The sequence below is a fragment of the Carettochelys insculpta genome, chromosome 4 (genome assembly GCF_033958435.1).
Source record: "Carettochelys insculpta isolate YL-2023 chromosome 4, ASM3395843v1, whole genome shotgun sequence".
Taxonomy (NCBI): Eukaryota; Metazoa; Chordata; order Testudines; family Carettochelyidae; genus Carettochelys; species Carettochelys insculpta.
Window position 1 is genome coordinate 91,511,277 of NC_134140.1, and position 18,813 is coordinate 91,530,089.

General features: G+C 40.0%; 1 protein-coding gene across 4 annotated transcripts in view; it reads left to right on the plus strand.

The window, feature by feature from the left end:
• Positions 1–3,009: 3,009 nt before the first annotated feature.
• The window catches only part of PCDH18 (protocadherin 18), a 60,992-nt gene continuing 45,188 nt past the window's right edge, over positions 3,010–18,813 (plus strand). For 2 of the 4 annotated variants that reach the window (XR_012645265.1, XM_074991931.1), the window contains exons 1-3: positions 3,010–5,885; positions 6,961–7,049; positions 7,152–7,315. Coding sequence is in view for 3 of the 4 variants with exons in the window: in XM_074991931.1 (XP_074848032.1) it covers positions 3,384–5,885; positions 6,961–7,049; positions 7,152–7,315 (2,755 nt within the window). In the remaining variant the exon portion in view is untranslated. Of the gene's footprint in view, positions 5,886–6,960; positions 7,050–7,151; positions 7,316–11,811; positions 12,921–18,813 lie in introns of those variants that run through there. The other 2 variants (XM_074991929.1, XM_074991930.1) reach the window with 2 other exon arrangements.

Consider the following 18,813-nt stretch of genomic DNA (forward strand, 5'->3'; position numbering starts at 1 on the left):
AACCATATTACCTGAAGTGGCAATAAAAATTTGAGTGGAAATACTGTTTGGAATCAGTCTGGTGTTTTCCTTAAGGTATGACACATAAGTATTTAAAACGTGAGCCCTGACAACACCCTTTGTGGTGAATAGACATGTATTAGAGTAGAACTAAGCAAGATTACTCGCCAGGAGGTGAACTGCACTCCACTCACGTGCCTAACAACATTCACAATACCACACTCCATAAGAAGTGTCTGCTAGCCTCACATAGAGCTCTTTCTTTTGTAACAAAGTCTGCCATGTCAAAGGTGGACTGGAGTTTAAGGGACACTCAAACAAAACACTTTCACTGGTTACATGAGGAATTAGCCTGGAGGAAAGTAGATTCATCAGCACTTTACAGTTCACAGAGCCCAAAATAAGTCTCAACTTTAGAGCTATTAACAGATTGTTGTACTTAAAAAACAAAACAAAACATGTTTCTGTCATCAGTCATAGGTTCCAGAGTGTTCCCTTTTGAAAAAGTAATTTTGCTATCTTATTCATCATCTTAGTTCAGAATTCAAGATGAGGAACAATATGCTATCTCAGTATTTGTCTTTATTATATGCACATAATCAGTTGCAAGACAATGTACACATACTTGATGGTTTTAGTGATTACTTGATTGATTCCAGCTAGTTTAAAAAAACACTACAATGAGAGCTGTATAAAGGTATGTTGCTATCTAGTAGTAGATGGATTAATAGCACCAAAAGAGACTGTTATGGTGAATATAGAATGATTGTATGCAAAGAGATACAAGTACAACAAATTTTGCAACACAAAACAGCATTTCTAATTCATTAAACAGTTACTGTTTTGAACATGTTCCTTATGGATATACAGTAATTTACAGCGTGTTTTAAATATTTCAGTATGTAGCACTGAAATTATTTTTCATTATGAATTATTCATCACCTGCACTCTTCTTTTTTAAAAAAAGACCTTTTTAAAACAAAATACTTTTAATTGGCATTAGGAAGAGCATTTAATGAACCCATTTCTTCAGTTACTGTCAGAAAAGAAACTGACAGTTTTGGAAAAATGTTTTAGGATCATTTATCAAAACTGCAAGAAAAGCTGCCCATGAACTAATGGAATTAGCTTATCTTTGAATTCCCTTCACCCCAACTTAGAATGGCCACTAATTCCTTTCTTTGCTCTTTTGGTGTTTGCAAAGAGGTTCACTAAAGCCTGAATTGATATAATTATTGGCTTGGATTGTTAGAGATTTAGGCCAGATGGCTATGGGTTTCTGAAGTCCCAGTTGCTTGTGTTAGCTTTTCTAGTTTGCCTATAGGGTTTGGGGATCAGCAATTTGAAAAGCCTGCAAACTTGTAAAACAGTATTATTCATGGGGGCAGAATGTTCATCGGCGTGACCCAGTACTAAATACATTCATTATAGGCATTTCTATTCTGCACAATTTGCCACACGGTGCTGGTTTCTGAAAAAAAGAGACAATGGCTTATAAAATGCTTTTGAATGCTTAAAAAGAAGGAGAGTTCATGCTGAGCCTTCTCTGCTTTCTTTTTCAACAAGAACCTTCTTAGTGACTTTGGCTTAGCTGTGCTGAGAATAAGTAAAGTAGAAAAATCAGCTATTTACTTTTTATATTTCTGGGTATGGGGGGAGTGGAAAGAAGAAAAAAATGACAAAAGATGTAAGATTATGGGAATGAGCAAATCAGCAAGTGGATAAAAATCAGCATGGAAATCATGAAGAATGAAAGCTGCAAGCTTGTGGCTGTAGTGATAAACTTAAAAGAAAGAGGAGAGAAGGGGCGTAAAAACTCTATCATAAATAATCACATTTGAAATGAGGAGAACATATGAGCTTCTGTGACCTGGATACAGCCCAAGGTTCACACAGAGTTCTACAGCAGTGTTTCTTAAACTTCTTCGAAAAACTTACAGGTGTGCTGGAGCTTCTGACACTGTTGCTGTTTGTTTTTTTTTTGAAGAAAATAATAGGTTTAAAAAAGTTTAAAAACCACTGGTCTATAGCATTTCTGATGTACACGAAACACGTTAGCAACTCAGGCATGTGACTACTGCGTGTAAATATGTTTGTATGCATGGAATATATGGAAACAGTTTTCTCACATAGAAAAAGTATGATTAACTTGCCACTTACAGGACACGTACTCCATGTATCCTTCAGGTTGCTGAATTTTTTTAAAAAGAAAACACATAGCGTGTATAAGGTGTATAAGGTAAAAGACTTGCAATGTTCAGTGTAACTGCTTTTTTTAAGTACGATGAAAAGTCTTGTCTGAAGAAACAGAGGAACAACACAATAATAAAGCAAATAATGCACACACAAACACAGCCATACTCAGGAAAAGACCAGTGCACATAAGACAAAACACTGCTGCAGTACGCTTCAATAAGAAGCCAGATAAAGGGCAAACGTTTACAAACATTTTCTCTAAGAACTGAAGAGAACTTAGAGAGAGATAATAGAAGCTTGTGCTCCTTTGGCAATACAGACAAAAGCAGGTTACCCAGAAATAAGCAGAAGTGCCAATATATTAATAAGGAGCAAGAGGATGATCTTGAGGCTTAATTACAGTCCTTTACTAAGCAAATGCACTCTAAAAGGTTTGGTTTTGTTGAAAAACAGAGGATTCCAAGATGTGTAAATCAGGAGAATGATTACATGTTTTGTGGAGGCAAGAATACTAATTAAAATTACAAAAACAATTTGAAGTGTCATATAAATAAAGAAGACAAAAAGTTGATTTAAAGTTTTTCTTTAGTAATTTGTCTCCTCTTTGTTGTGGCACACTCACAGAAAGTGAATGCTGGGGGAGGAGCTGCCCTCCTCCTCCCACCTTTCCTCTCGCTCTCTTTTTTGTGTGTGACTTCACTGTTCTTTGATTTGGAAGGAAGCTGATTGGCTGGAAGCAATTCAACACATGCCGGGCAAAAGCTTTGTGTGAGTTGAAGTGAAGTTGCACAGATTTTAGACTGGAGTCAGCAATCAAGGGTGTTTAGTCTGCGGCTGAATAGTGAGAGGGAAAGAGGATTGCTCAGAAAAGATACACTGCAGATTCTGCGAGCGCTCTGCAACACATGGATACTAACTGCAGAAGGAGAAAAACACTGATGTGACAGATTTCGTCCTTGAAAAGGAGCAGGAAAACAAATAAGAAGGATTGGATTCTATACAGATTGTATACGGAAGTCCTGACACGGTGTGTATACAAAAGAAAAAGTTTTCTGAGATAGTAAGATATTAATACTTTGCTATATTATAGAAAAAAAGACATTTTCAAATTTTAAAGGACCAGATGTGTACTGGGTTTAAGGTACCAAAGGAAGTTGAAAGAACTGCTTTTTAACTGGCTTGGAGAAATGAATTGCAAAAACTTACAAATGCACCAAATCAGTAGTAAAATGCACTTTATGTTCCTTTTTGCACTGATGATGGTATCTTTCAGTAAAGGTGCGCTAGGCAAGAATTTGAAATACAGGATTTATGAGGAGCAGAGAGTTGGATCAGTAATTGCAAGACTATCAGAGGATGTAGCTGATGTTTTATTTAAAATTCCTAACCCTTCTTCAGTTCGTTTTCGAGCCATGCAGAGAGGGAATTCTCCCTTACTTGTAGTCCGAGAGGATAATGGAGAAATCAGCATAGGAGCTAAAATTGACCGGGAACAACTCTGCCAGAAAAACTTAAACTGCTCTATTGAGTTTGATGTGATAACCCTGCCAACTGAATATCTGCAGCTTTTCCATGTTGAAGTTGAAGTGCTCGATATTAATGACAACTCTCCCCAGTTTTCCAGAGCTCTGATCCCTATTGAAATATCAGAAAGTGCAGCTGTAGGAACCCGGATCCCTTTGGACAGTGCTTTTGATCCAGATGTTGGGGAGAATGCTCTGCACACTTATTCACTGTCTGTGAATGATTTTTTTAATATTGAAGTGCGAACCAGGACTGATGGTGCCAAGTATGCAGAACTTATCGTGGTTAGAGAATTGGACCGGGAATTGAAGTCAAGCTATGAACTCCAACTTACTGCATCAGATAAAGGGGTACCTCAGAGATCTGGATCTTCTATCCTAAAAATAAGTATTTCTGACTCAAATGATAACAGTCCTGTTTTTGAGCAGCCGTCGTATATAATTAATCTCTTAGAAAATTCACCAGTGGGTACTTTGCTTATAGACCTCAATGCTACTGATCCAGATGAGGGCGCTAATGGTAAAGTCACGTATACTTTCAGTAGTCATGTGTCTTCCAAAATTAGAGAGACTTTTAAAATAGACTCAGAGAGAGGCCACCTGACCCTCCTGACACAAGTGGACTATGAACTCACCAAATCCTATGAAATTGATGCTCAGGCCCAAGATTTGGGTCCAAATTCAATCCCAGCTCATTGCAAAATTATCATTAAAATTGTGGATGTCAATGATAACAAACCAGAAATTAATTTAAACCTGATGTCCCCTGGCAGTGAGGAAATAGCTCACATTTCTGAAGGGTCACCCATGGACACTTTTGTTGCTATAGTCAGGGTGCAAGACAAGGACTCTGGAGTGAACGGAGAGGTAGTTTGTAAGCTTCATGGGCATGGTCACTTTAAACTTCAGACGTATGAAAATAACTATTTAATATTGACTAATGCTACCCTAGATAGAGAAAAGAGATCTGAATACAGTTTAACTGTAATAGCTGAAGACAAGGGGACACCCAGTCTCTCCACAGTGAAACATTTTACTGTCCAAATCGATGATGAAAATGACAACCCACCCCGCTTCCAGACAAACAGATACGAAGTTGTTATCTTAGAAAATAACTCTCAAGGTGCCTACATCACATCTGTCACAGCCACAGATCCAGATCTAGGGGACAATGGACAAGTCACCTACACTATTTTGGAGAGCTATATTTTGGGAAGTTCCATTACCGCTTATGTGACCATTGACCCCTCCAATGGTGCAATCTATGCACTCAGAACTTTTGATCATGAAGAAGTAAATCAGATTGCCTTTGTGGTACAAGCTAGAGATGGAGGGAGTCAGCAGCTTTTTAGTAATACCACAGTTGTGTTAACTGTTATTGATGAAAATGATAATGCTCCTGTTATTGTGGAACCAGCACTACGTAATAACACTGCCCAAATCTCCATCCCTAAAGATGCTCAGAGTGGCTTCCATGTAACTAGCATAAGGGCTAGAGACAGAGACTCTGGCATGAACTCAGAACTAAGCTGTGCCTTAATAGCTGACAATGAAGAAAACATATTTGTAATGGATCCAAGATCATGTGCTATCTATATTAATGTCAGCATTGAATCTATTTCGTCTAAGGAATGGGAATTTTTTGTAATAGTTCAGGATAAAGGCAGCCCTCCACTCAGCACCAAAGCACATGTGAAATGTACTGTGTTTGAATATGTTTATCCAATTCCAAGCACAGAAGCTACTTTTATTAGCCAACCCTCCCTGGATATCTCTATGATAACAATTATATCCCTTGGATCCATATGTGCAGTACTGTTGGTCATTATGGTTGTCTTTGCTACAAGATGCAATCGAGAGAAAAAGGACACCAGATCCTACAACTGCCGTGTGGCAGAATCAACTTACCAGCACCATCCAAAAAGACCATCAAGACAGATTCACAAAGGTGACATTACACTTGTGCCAACTGTTAATGGCACTTTACCCATCAGGTCTCACCACAGAGCTTCTCCTTCATCATCCCCAACCTTAGAAAGAGGACAAATGAGCAGTCGACAAAGCAACCATAGTCACCAGTCACTTAACAGTCTGGTGACAATCTCATCAAATCACGTGCCAGAGAATTTCTCGCTGGAACTCACCCATGCCACTCCTGCTGTTGAGGTAAGGTCATATGTCATTTTGCATGCATGTTCACTCACTCACTCTTAGGTGAGTGTGCTTATGTTGTGCATGCTGTCTGTGAGAGATGTAAGCAATTATCTACAGACAATATGAAAGTATTTGAGATTTTTATCAGATATAAAGCACTGCAGTTCCATTGTCAACTGAACTTTAAAACAACCCTGCACATGAGACTACAGTAAACCTATCTTAATGTCCTTATATTATCCTTAAAGTTTAAACAACTTTGTGTAATATACACATAATAGACACAGTGCTTTATTACTGAAATTTAGTTTCTATGTGTGTGACAGTGTACAACACACAAAGTAAATGTACATATGACAGAACAAACTACTTAAAACATGAGTTTATGGTAGAGATACTGCTACAGTGCTGTTAATGCTGCTGATCTAGCAGATTGTGGTAGCATGTGAATGTATGTATCCAACATCGTCTGTAATTTGAAACTGCCCGTTATATATATCTTTGGAGGAGACATAGACACACACATCTCACAGAGCTGGAAGGGACCTTGAGAAGTCCAGTCCCCTGCACTCACAGTAGACTTATCACCATCCCTGGCATTTTTTTTTTTTTAAAAATCCAATAAGCCCCAGACCCTTTGAAGGCCCCCTCCAGCATTGAACTCACAATTCTGCATTTACAAGGCCAATGCTGTAACCACTGAGATGACAGATTCTAAATGGAATTTTCTTTCAGAATACAATCATGCAGTGTCAAAAATTAATTTTGATCTCTCCTTTAAAAGGCCAAAAATAATCTTCCTCTTTGCAGTCCATTATTTTGAAATGTTAATTACTGTAGTTAATTAGTATGAATTCTGAGATTAAGGAATAGCACTGCATTTTCTGTGTGTGAAGTGCCTTCAGCTGTTTTCTATGGCAAAAAACTATTACTATAAATACCCAGTTGTACTACATTATGTATGCACATGAAATGTGCTCTAATTAAATTTTAAAGAAGAAACAAAAATCAAGTAAATAATTAAAGATTTTCTAAGTAGACATTTGGGTTTTATTTCCAGAAATCAGTGTTTTTATCTTTTCTTTAGCAGGTCTCTCAGCTTCTTTCAATGCTTCATCAGGGCCAATATCAGCCAAGACCAAGTTTTCGAGGAAACAAATATTCCAGAAGCTACAGGTGAACATTTCAGTTAGATTCTGATCAAAACATTTTTATTTGTGAAGAACGTACTGAATGTGAGCTAATAAAATTCTCTCGTTTTGTTATTTCTATTTACAGATATGCACTGCAAGATATGGATAAATTTAGCTTGAAAGACAGTGGCCGTGGTGATAGTGAAGCAGGAGACAGTGACTATGATTTGGGTAGAGATTCTCCAATTGACAGACTTCTTGGAGAAGGATTCAGTGACCTTTTCCTTACAGATGGGAGAATTCCTGCAGGTAAGAACACAATGAAAGCTGAATAGTTTATTCACAGTGCTCCCTGACTGCCACATTGATGTAGTTAGCATTGTGAAAACAAATAGTCTTTACTTCTCCTATTTTATATTTCCTCCTTTTTCTCAGCTATGAGATATAGTGCCCCCAAACCAGAACACAGCTGGTGCACTCAAGATAGGGACACTATTGAAGATCTGCCCAGAGCAGCGCGTGGGCAGTTTCTGCTGTTATTTGCAGCTGTATGAGCTGCTCTAAATCTCCCTGCCACAACCTCTCCCATCCCCTACAAAAATAAAAGGCATCTATTGCTTTGTGCCCCTAGATTTTTAATGACTGGGTGGATTTTTGTGGAAAGCCAGGCTGCTGTGGTATGTTTAAAAATACACTGAACTGTAATTTGGCAGATGCATTTTCCATAATAGGATCCAGACTTTCAGAGCTTAAAATGCACTGTTTAGGTGATGGAGTACAGTTTATAGATAGGAAAGAATAGCAGTGCACTGTGTTTTCATCTAATGAATTAGTATGTATGAATATGACCTATGTGTCAGTATTTGTAATGAATGTGAGAGAAGGTCATTGCCTGCCATCCTGATTGCTAAAATAAGTTGACTGCTCGAACATAAGGAGAGAAGCATAACTGGAGGGGGGTCAAAAGAGAGATAAACCTTTTCTAAATTCAAGTTCACTCGCAAGTCCAGTAAGAGAGACTTGGAAATCACATTAGGCACAGAAGTGAGCTTTGTATTAGAATCCCAGTATCTATACAACTACCTGCACTTTTTTACTGCTAAACCTTGGAAAATAAATGTGTGGCCCACATACAAATGATTATACAAAATAGACAGGAAATGTTTTATGTTTGCCCATAAAATCTGTCTCCTGCAGGGCTAGATTATGCCAGGATGGCTTAGGTTCATATTGGCGCTGGTGGGTAGCATTAAAATTTACTGAACTAGGGTTCAGTCTAACAGTGTCCACTCTACTGCTCCTCAGGAGAGTGCATAGCATGCTTCCTTCTGTAACCAGGTAGTGTCAATGTCCAGAGCAGAATGGGGCAGAGCCAAAGACCTGCCATCTCCTTCCCACCTTTATTATGGCTAATTCCCTCAAGGGCACTAGTAGGGCCTGGAATTTTGCCTGGCTCTCATGTGGAGGGCTGAAGATGAAAAGGCTCCTGCAGCTCTTCCTTTCCATGTGCACCGGGGCATCTTGGATACAAATATTTAATTCTGTCTTTTCGAACACTCCTTTTGTGGATTTTTCTCCATTCTAGGATCTCACACTACTCATGTGTACAGTCTATCCTTCAGAAATCTCACTTGAGGACCACAGCCATGCCCCCCCCCCCCCCGGCCGCTTCTTGCCAACAAGTTGATGCTTAGGGACCATTATCTATGGTACTATTCAACTTTACACAGAAGTCATTCTCTCCTCGGGTGGTAAAGTAAGGACCGTTTTGCAGTAATTCTCAGGAGCTCCTAAGGGAAACTTAATACAACACTCTGGCATTGAAATCCTTCCACAGTGACAGCTAAGGAATAATTGTCTGCTTCCTGGATGGATGATGGTGGGTTGCCAGGGAAGAAAGGAATGTTTTCACTCTTGGATAGTTGAACTCTTTTTAAGAACTTCCTATTTAGCCCTCCAAATAGAAAACCAATGGGTGAAAATTTAAAAAGGTTTTGGATCCCACTGAAGCGAATGGTAGAACTCCTACTGATTACAAGGGGAACAGAGTTAGGCTAAGATGGAGTCCTTTAAAAATCCCATGTGATACTTGCTTAAGTTCATAGTCCTAGCCATCTCTTTAGTTATATATGAACCAATTAAGATAAAATATGCATTAATCTGCATGTTCTCTCCAAACTCACAAAAACTAGAATGGAAACTTTCTTCATGTTTCGTAAGTGTATCTTCCTCCTTCTGTGCCCCTTTGTTTTTAAGTGCTTGTGCATTTTTACCCTGGACCTGAAGTCATGGGGTCAAAATACCGTAGGAAAGAATATTTCCTGCCCAGATGGAAATAGAAAGAAATGAACCATCTCCCATACTCATGAATTTGTGGGAAAACCTTAAAAATTGCAGGATCAGAATATTTAAAGTTTCCATGAAAACAGTTCTTTTTTCTCCTTTAAATATGAAAAAAAATACGATATGTTTAAGCTTTGGAAGAAATCCTACATTCAGACTTTTACTTCTGACCTTTCTGGCTTAAGCCATACAGTTGTACATTTCTATCTTTCCAATCACTGAGTTATGAACAGTGTGGGACATCATTAACCCTCATGGTTAACATCCTGATTGCTGGCATAATTTTGCTTATTCCAACAAAAGGGGAGAGATGCGCCTGGGCTTGAAATTAGAAATGGTCTATCTCTCTTTTGCAAGTACAGGAGGGCTTCTGATCATTTGTTCAGAGTATTATTATTATTTTATACTGTCAAACCCTGGTCTCACTAATGTGAAGGGCAAAACTCCCACAGAATTAAATGAGACAAGGCTTTGGCCTGGATTGAACTTGACCAATGAACAGTGACACACTAATGGTCCTGCTGTTCTCTGTTAATTTACAGCATCGCACAGGGAGGACCAACTGAACCAGTGCAGCTACAATGCATTTCACAGCCACACTAGAACTAAAATAGTTTGATTTAACCACTGTGGGTTGAGGTATTTACAAGACTTTTGAAGAATTAGTGCAACCGTAATGTTGCTGGCATTGCCCGTGAAACATTGAGCACATTTAATGTGTGGAAACAAAGCACTTTGTAAGCATTTCAGATGCCTAAAGCAACTCTTTAACTGCCATTTTTATGCAGATGAACCTTTTTGAGGCTTACCCATCACTAGCTCATTTGCAACACCAATGCAAAATCTGGCCTCCAGCCATCCATACTTCTGCTAAATTACCTATTCCCTGATGTTAAGAACGGAAGCTAGTTAAACATAGAGGAATTTAAATGGCACTGAAAAGCAAATAATGTATTAGACTGAATAAAGCCTAAATGAAAATAAAGGTAGGGAAATAATACTGACCATATCAGAGCGCCACTATATTAGTCAAGGATAGTTTCTCACCTGGAATATTATGTTTGGTTCTTGCCACTGCATTTCAGAATTGAGACAGCAGATATTGAAGTGATCCAGAGACAGTTGGGAATATTTTTAAAGGTGTGAAGAAAGTTATCAGAAGACTCTGCAAAGTTTAGGACTGTTTAGTTCAGAAAACAGACAGAAAAGGAGTGACCGTCCATTTAGCATTCATCGTGGGCCCAGATCCCTTAAGTCTGTGGATGTTCCTTTCTGTATTTAATATAGTCACTGTATGCAGTCAACTACTGGAGGCATTAAACCAACCTACGCTCCACCCTCCTGCCCCACCCCCAAAAAAGTTCAAATGCTTCTGTGGAGTTACTCTATTCAAGTTAATGGAGATAGACTGGGCAATAATGTTGTATGGAGTAAAAGCAAGGAGGTAACCTGTGGCATCTCAAAAGCCATCAAATTTACTTGGGCATAAGCTCTCATGGGCTGGAACCCACTTAATCTGATGTAACAAGAAGTCTTGTGGCACCTTATAAACTAACAGGTGCATCTGATGAAGCAGGTCTTTTCCCATGAAAGCTTATGCTTCAAAATACCTGTTAGGCTATAAGGTGCCACAAGACTTCTTGTTGTTCTTGAAGCTACAGACTAACACAGCTACCTCTCATACTTAATCAGATGTGTCTCTAACATCCAGATTCATCTCACAAAGCAGGCTCCAGCTCACAAAGCGTATGCCCAAATAAATTTCTTAGTTTTTAAGGAGCCGCAGGATACCTCTTTGTTTTCCCTAAAACAGATAACCATAGCTACCCCTCTGAAACTTGTTAAATGCAGTGTAGATGTAGCTATGTTGGTCCCTAGAGGTTAGACACACAAAATATTAAGGGAATATCATATTGGACCAACTTGTGGTCTGGGAAACAGTCTCTCCTTGTTTAGCCATGACACTTGTGGTATCTTTTCCAGGCATGAAAAATAGTTTTGTGAGACTCAAAAGCATCTCTCTCTCTCACCAACAGAAATTGATCCAATAAAAGACATTAACTCATCCAGCCCATCTCTCTATTCATCAGGCAGTCTTGTCTGAGAAAGAAATGCTCTAACTTCTATCTTTTAAGTCACCCCACGCCACTTATTTTCTTAAGATTCACTGAGGCAATGGTATAATATGTTCATCATCAGCCAAGTTTAAAAATCGTATATTCATTCTTACTTGCAGACTAAAAATAAATGTCATCTTTGGATCCAGATGCTCATCTGGATCCAGAAATTCCCCATAATGGGAGAAAGCTGGATCTGAACTCTGATCTTTGGAGGAATTCAGATCCTAATCTGAGCAATGAAGCTCAGATAGTTAGGTATGCACTGGTGCTGATCCCTGTAAATATGAGGAATCTGCATAAATGAATATGCAAATGAATCTCAGATTTTGGTTTTGGTTACAGCAATGAGGCTATGCACAGAGGAATGTAGAGTCCTGGGACACTCTGACCAATGCTGGATGCCACCTCTGCCATCTCCGCCTTCTGATTACAGAAGTAACATGTTTATTCCTGGGGAGGAATTTCAGCCACAGCAGCAGCAGGCATTCGAGGAGGAATCACAGCCTATTGATTCCAATGAAAAGAAAAAAAGCTTTTCAACATTTGGCAAGGACAGCCAACATGAGGAAGAGTCAGAGGATATCTGTTCTTCATCTCTCCTTTCTGAAATGAGCAGCGTATTCCAGCGCCTGTTGCCTCCTTCCCTGGATACCTATACAGAATGCAATGAAATGAACCGCTCAAACTCACTGGAGCGCAGGAAGGGGCATTTTCCAGCCAAGACTGTAAGCTACCCACAAGGTGTGGCAGCCTGGGCAGCCAGTACACATTTCCAAAACCCAGCAAACAATGCAGGGGCCATGCTAGGGACTCACTCAAGTGCACAACCTTCCTCTAAATGGCTGCCAGCCATGGAAGAAATCCCAGAGAACTATGAAGAAGATGACTTTGACAATGTGCTTAACCACCTCAGTGATGGTAAACATGAACTAATGGATGCCAGTGAGCTGGTAGCAGAAATTAATAAGCTGCTGCAAGATGTCCGGCAGAATTAGAGGTTTTTTACGGCATATTTTTCCATATTTATGGAAAATTGAAAAAAAACAGAATGAAAAGAACTGGCATTGCCAATTAGTTGCATTTATCATAAATGTGTCTGTATGTTAAATATTAAAATAGTGTATTTTCATATGTACACAATGCAAGTGTGATTATCTTTATCTGTATTTTAAAAATACATTTGTACCTTATATTTATGTGTAATTTAACAAATAAATTTTATTTTTGTACTCCCAGGGCAAGCATGTTTTCCTAAGTGTATATAACTGGCACTATTTGACATTCTTGCCAAGCAGGTGTGTAAAGAGGCAGGGATATTGCTTTTCATGCTTTTGTAAAGAATTCCAAATGTGACAGCACAGACCCAACCCCACTGAAACGTTATCCAGGAGTTAGTTTCAGTAACTGATCCAACACCTTGTTGCAATGTTTCATTCTTAAAATAAAGAGTTGCAAACTCCATGACGTCTAAAATGTTCTTCTTATTTTCATGCCAGTTGAGAGAGTCACTCTCCTATTTAATGGCTCTTAAGAGGGGTGAGAAAGGATGGAGACATTCTCCGGAGGCACATCTCCTTTGGCCAACAAAACTTAGATACTGAGAAGCTCTGAAAATTGTTGCGTTCAACCTCTCCCAGAAGTGTCAGTCTGATTTGGGACCTCTCTGATCATGGAAATAAAAGGGTAAATTGGAGAGATACCTTCTGTACTCCAAACACAAGAGTCTCCAACTCACTACTCACTTTCTTATTTTCTGCTGCTGAGCAGTCACTCACTCTGTATTGAAACCTACCAGGCAATTCTACGGGTCATTCTGTAACACACAGCTTTTAATGCGTGATCACAAATTATTTTTTCCACAGGTCACCTCATTCACTGCACAAGATGCATGGTGCTTACATAAGTAGTTGTGTATTATTTTAGCACATCTTTGATACAGTCTCCCACACTATTCTTGTTCATAAGTTAAGGAAATATGGATTGGATAAATAGACTGTGAGGTGGATAGAAATCTGGCTAGATGATCAGAACCAAAGAGTAGTGATCCATGACTCAATGTTTGGTTGGTAATCAGCTTCAAGTGGAGTGCCTCAAGGATCAGTTCAAGGCTGATATTATTCTACATCTTTATTAATGACCTGGATGAGGGGATGGGTTGCACCCTCAGCAAATTTGTGAAGGATAGTAAACTAGGGGGACAGGTAGATACATTGGAGGGTGGGGATAGGTCCAGAGTGACTTAGATAAATTGAAGGATTGGTCCAAAAGTAATCTTATGAGGTGCAACAAGGACAAGTGTAGAGTCCTTCACTTGGGACAGAAGAATCCCAAGCCTAGTTTCAGGCTGGGGCCCAAAAGGCTAAGTAGCAGTGCAGCAGAAAAGGACCTGGGGATTACTGCGGATGAGAGGCTAGGTATGGGTCAACAGTGTGTCCTCGCAGCCAAGACAGCTATTGTTATATTGGGGTGTATTAGGAGGAACATTTCCAGCCAATCTAAAGTAGTTATTATTCCCCTCTATTCAACACTAGTGAGGCCACATCTGGAGTACTGTGTCCAGTTTTGGGCTCCCCCCGACTATAGAAAGGATGTGGATGCCTTGGAGCAGGTCCAGCAGAGGGCAACAAAAATGATTAGGGCTGGAGCACATGACCTACGAGGAGAAGCTGCATGACTTGGGCTTATTTAGTTAGCAGAAGAGAAGAGTGAGAGGCAATTTGATAGCCTGTAACTTCCTAAAGGAAGGCTCTAAAAAGGATGAAGAGAGCTGATCTCAGCAGTGATGGATGGCAGAACAAGGAGCAATGGTATAATGTTACAGCATGGGAGGTGTAGGTTGGATAGTAGGAAAAACTATTTCACTGGGAATGTGGTGAAGCACTGGAATGTGTTACCTAGACAGGTGGTAGAATCTCCATCTCTACAGGTGTTTAAGTCCCGGCTTGACAAAGTCCTGGCTGGGATGATTTAGTTAGGATTGATTCTGCTTTAGGCAGGGCACTGGACTCAATGATCTCCTGAGGTCCCTTCCAGCCCTAGGAGTCTATGATTCTATGATTTTGTTTCCTCCTCATTGGTCAATTGGCCTCATGCCTTATTTACTGCATGCTGTTCACACTCTGCTCTGAAAAATGAATTATTGATTGGCTTCTCTATAGTGCTTAACACTATAGTTTCTGAGAGCTTTGTGAATATTAATTTATTTTCATAATACCTCTGTGAGAGGAAGGGGTAGTATTAATCCTATTTCACAGGTGGGGAACTGGCAGAGAGTAATGGCAGTAAAAAAAAAAATCCACTAGTACAAATAAGGCTAGGACAGACAAGCTCTGATCTTCTGAGCATAGATGGCATTATATGGATCGGTATGTGTTCAGAACACAGCTCCTATTCACCTCAGAGTACATCTATGTTATCCTGTAGCTCAGCCTGGTCAGGGGATGTGCAAAATTGAACTATCTGGGATCAACAGTTGACTCCTGTACTTCTCAATCTCACAAGGAGCAAGGTAGGTCAAGGAGAGAGTTTCTCAAGTCAGCATCCTTCAGTGCAGAAAGCCAGGTAAGCCGTAGCTGGAACTGTGCATCTATGATCAGCTTTAAAGTCTAGTGTAGATCTGGCCTAAATTCCAGCTGTGAGTACTCAGCCCTTCTCCAGATGAGATCCCCCAGGGTCTCAAGTGAGGCATCCAGAAAAGAAAGACCACAATTAGCGACCAGCTGGGAAAAGTTTGATTTAAATGTATTTCCCAGAATCAAAGGAACTTTTGGGTAGCAGCAGGGACAGAATTCAATTCCCTACAATATTAAGTTGCCTTAGCTACGAGACCATTTGATTCTTCTCCGTGCAGTCATTAATACCTCCTGATTTCTGCAACAAATGTAGTAGGGCTCCTACAGGAGAGACCTTTTATAGGGTGGGGGTGGGAACAATGTGACCCTCTAATTTAAGCATCCTCTAGGGGACTATAGATGTTAAAGGATACAGTCACATCTGACCATCCCTTCCACCCCTGGCTTTGGCTCACATTTGTCTCCTTTTGCCCCTTTACCATCCCTTCACTCCGACTGCCTCTGCCCACAGGCCTGGTTCTTGTCTCCACTGCATTTTAATCAGGAAGCTTCCTCCTCCATCATGCTGTGGTGCCAGCAGCAAGGTCATTGAGAGTACAAGTAAGATGGTCTCCTGGCTTTCACTTACAGGAGTCAGACCTGGCATGGCCATAGCTTACAAGATCTATAAGTAAAGGGACAGATCTACACAGCGCTGGATTGGTCAGTGCAGGTGGAATCTTTGGAGTCTGTAATTGTAAATTCTTTACCCTGTCTTTAGTGATCATGTGCAAACTGATTTTCCAAGGACAGTAATTTGGACAAATTTTCACTGCAACTGTCCATCCCTGACATCCTTGCCAAATTTCAGGTCTCCACTCCGGAGCAAGGGGATATGTTAAATAAAATGCTGAGATTTTTTTTTTAACATAGAACAACATAATTTCATTAGCCACCTTCATAGACTCAACTAAAATGTTTTGCCTTATTAAAAACATAAGATCGGTGGAGCCCAGAGATGGAAGTTTCAGTCCAAACAGTTAAATGTTTGGCAAAGTTATAAATCATTACAAACTAAGTTTTTAACTGGAAGCATTGGACTCCTTTATTGATAGGTAGTGCTACCAGCCCCCATATAATCATCATTTAAAAGGAAGATTTCTTTTTTCAGAGGCACAAGTAACATTTAGATGCCTAACCCACATTGAACATTAGTTTGCCAATTGCAATTTATGACTTTGAAAATCTCACATAAAGGAAATATTAACTATAACTTGAAATGCGTTACTAAAGTCTCCATGTAGCGTCTGCATATGTTTGGATCTGACCCTATGAAGGGATCATTGTCTGCCATTGCCAAACGAGAACAGCATTTATTAATGACAAGAGACTGTCACTACACTGAATACCAAACCCCCATGGGCTCCCCCTTACTTGCAGCTGCCATCTTCAATGGGCTATGTCCAGTGATCTTCTGCTGTCCTCAGGAGTGATCATTTGGTTAATTTCTCACTTCTAGTGTCTGCCAAGGACAGTTCTTCCCCTACCTACCTGCAGGGTAGGTGACCTTGTGACTTTTCCCCTGTAGCCCCCTCTCCTAAAGCTGCACAGATTTCAGCCCTCTTTGTATTTTCTCTGAAGGTAAAAAGTATTTCATCATCTTCTCTATCTTCCTTTACCCTTTTTCACTTTCACCATTGTCCTCCTCAGCCTTCTTCCCATGGTCACACTTCTCTATATCTTGAGTAGTTATAGTGCATCCAGAACCATCATATTTAGGCCCACTTTCCAATTTCTGCCTTTTCAACTCAAGCCTACTAATCTTAATTCCCCAAACCCACATCTTCCCTTGCTTGTTTATGCATGTCCTCCACACTGAGTTCCCCACTGTGCTCCTATCCCTTTAATTGCTCATCTGCAGAGCTGGCCCAGCAAGGTTAGGCTTGTAAACAGAGGATGCTACAGTCAGTTGGAACACAGGACCCTGAAGGTGCAGGGCCTGAGGCAACCACCTGGTTTGCTTGTCCTGCTCAGCTGTATGTATGTCAGGGGCTGCCACAAGAGGCAACACACTTTGTGTTAGCCGCTTGATACTGAATTCCCAGGGAAAGAGGAATAAGGAGAAGATGCGGTGCTCTGCTATGTCACCAAACCAACTCCCTTCTGTCTGCCTGAAAGTAGCCCTTAGTTACAAGAAGCTGACATCACACTGACTACCACATTAAGTAGCTACTGGACGCCTGATGCTGGTTTGTATTATTGTAAACACACAGAATGTACTTGTGAAATGTGGGACAACCCCAGCTAAATTGGGACTGTTGTTATGTACTGCAGAGAGTCACGCTCTGTCATCTCCTAATAGTACAGAGTGAACTTCTCTCATATGGCATCCTTGGGGCCCGATTTGTGCCAGCCAAGAGAATTTGCCGGCCCATGGGAGATCACTATTTTTTAGCACATTACCAACATTTCCACTACTTACTGGGCTCTTAGAAGACATGTAGGAGTAAATGAGAGCTAAATAACAGCACAGAACACTGGGAGTCAGGACCAGTGGCTGTAAATAAACTTTATGGCACTGTGGGAGACTTGTCCACACCCATGCTCAGTGGTCGTCTTGCTAACAAAAATCATGCCAGATGTTGCCAGATGAGAGAGGTCTGGATTAGAGAGGTTCAACCTGTAGCAAAGAGGCTTAAAAATTGTATATTCTTATCAGTGGTAAAAGGCTAAAATTCTCCTTTCTAGATGCCCTAAAATAAATGTAACAGGGACTAAAACCTTCAGTTTAAATCCTGAGGAAAATATTTGTCCTTTATAAATAAATTTAGAGCTAACAACCTGTTCCTAGAGAAGGAAATAGCTGACATTCAGGGTCATACTTTACAAATGTAATGGCCTACAAACTCTCAGGGTAGTACCACAGAGATAGATGTGTTAGTCTGTATTCTGTCAAAACACAAAAGCAGTCATGTAGCACTTTAAAGTCTAACAAAATGATTTATTAGGTGATGAGCTTTTGTGGGACAGACCCACTTCCTCAGATCTCAGTCTTACCAGAACAAACCATATATAATGCACAGAGGTCCAAAAATTGGTATCAAGGTTGACAAATCAGAAAAAATTATCAAGGTTGGCAAATCAGATAGAAGAGTAGAGAGAGGTACGGGTGGGGTGAGGAAGGTATGAGTTAGATAACATCTCCAAGTATGTGAAAGAGTCCTTATAATGGGTCAGGTAATTGCTGTCCCTATTCAAACCACAGGTTAATGTGTCGAATTTGAATATAAATGTTAGTTGTGAACACTCTCTCTGCAGATGGTTGTTAAAGTCTCTTTTTCCAGAACACAAACTCTCAGGTCTTTAACAGAATGGCCCACTCATTAAAGTGCTGGCTGACAGGTTTGTGTAGTTGGAGATTTTTGATGTCTGCTCTGTGTCCATTCAATCTTTGATGAAGAATGTTTGCATTTTGCCCAATATACAAAGTGCACGGGCATTGCTGGCACATGATGACATATAGAACATTAGTTGTGGAACTGGAGAATGTGCCCTGATTCTGTATTGAATGTTGTTAGGTCCAGTGATGGTAGCTCCAGATAGATAGGTGGACAAAGTTGGCAACAGGACTTGTTGCAAGAAAAAATTCCAGGTTAGTAATATTGTGGTAAGGCTTGTGGTTGCTAGTGAGAATCCTGATAAGGTTAGGAGTTGAATATAAGAGAGAGTAGGCCTGTCACGTAGGGCCTTCTGAAATGTAGCATCATGATTTAGGATAGGTTGTAGGTCTTTA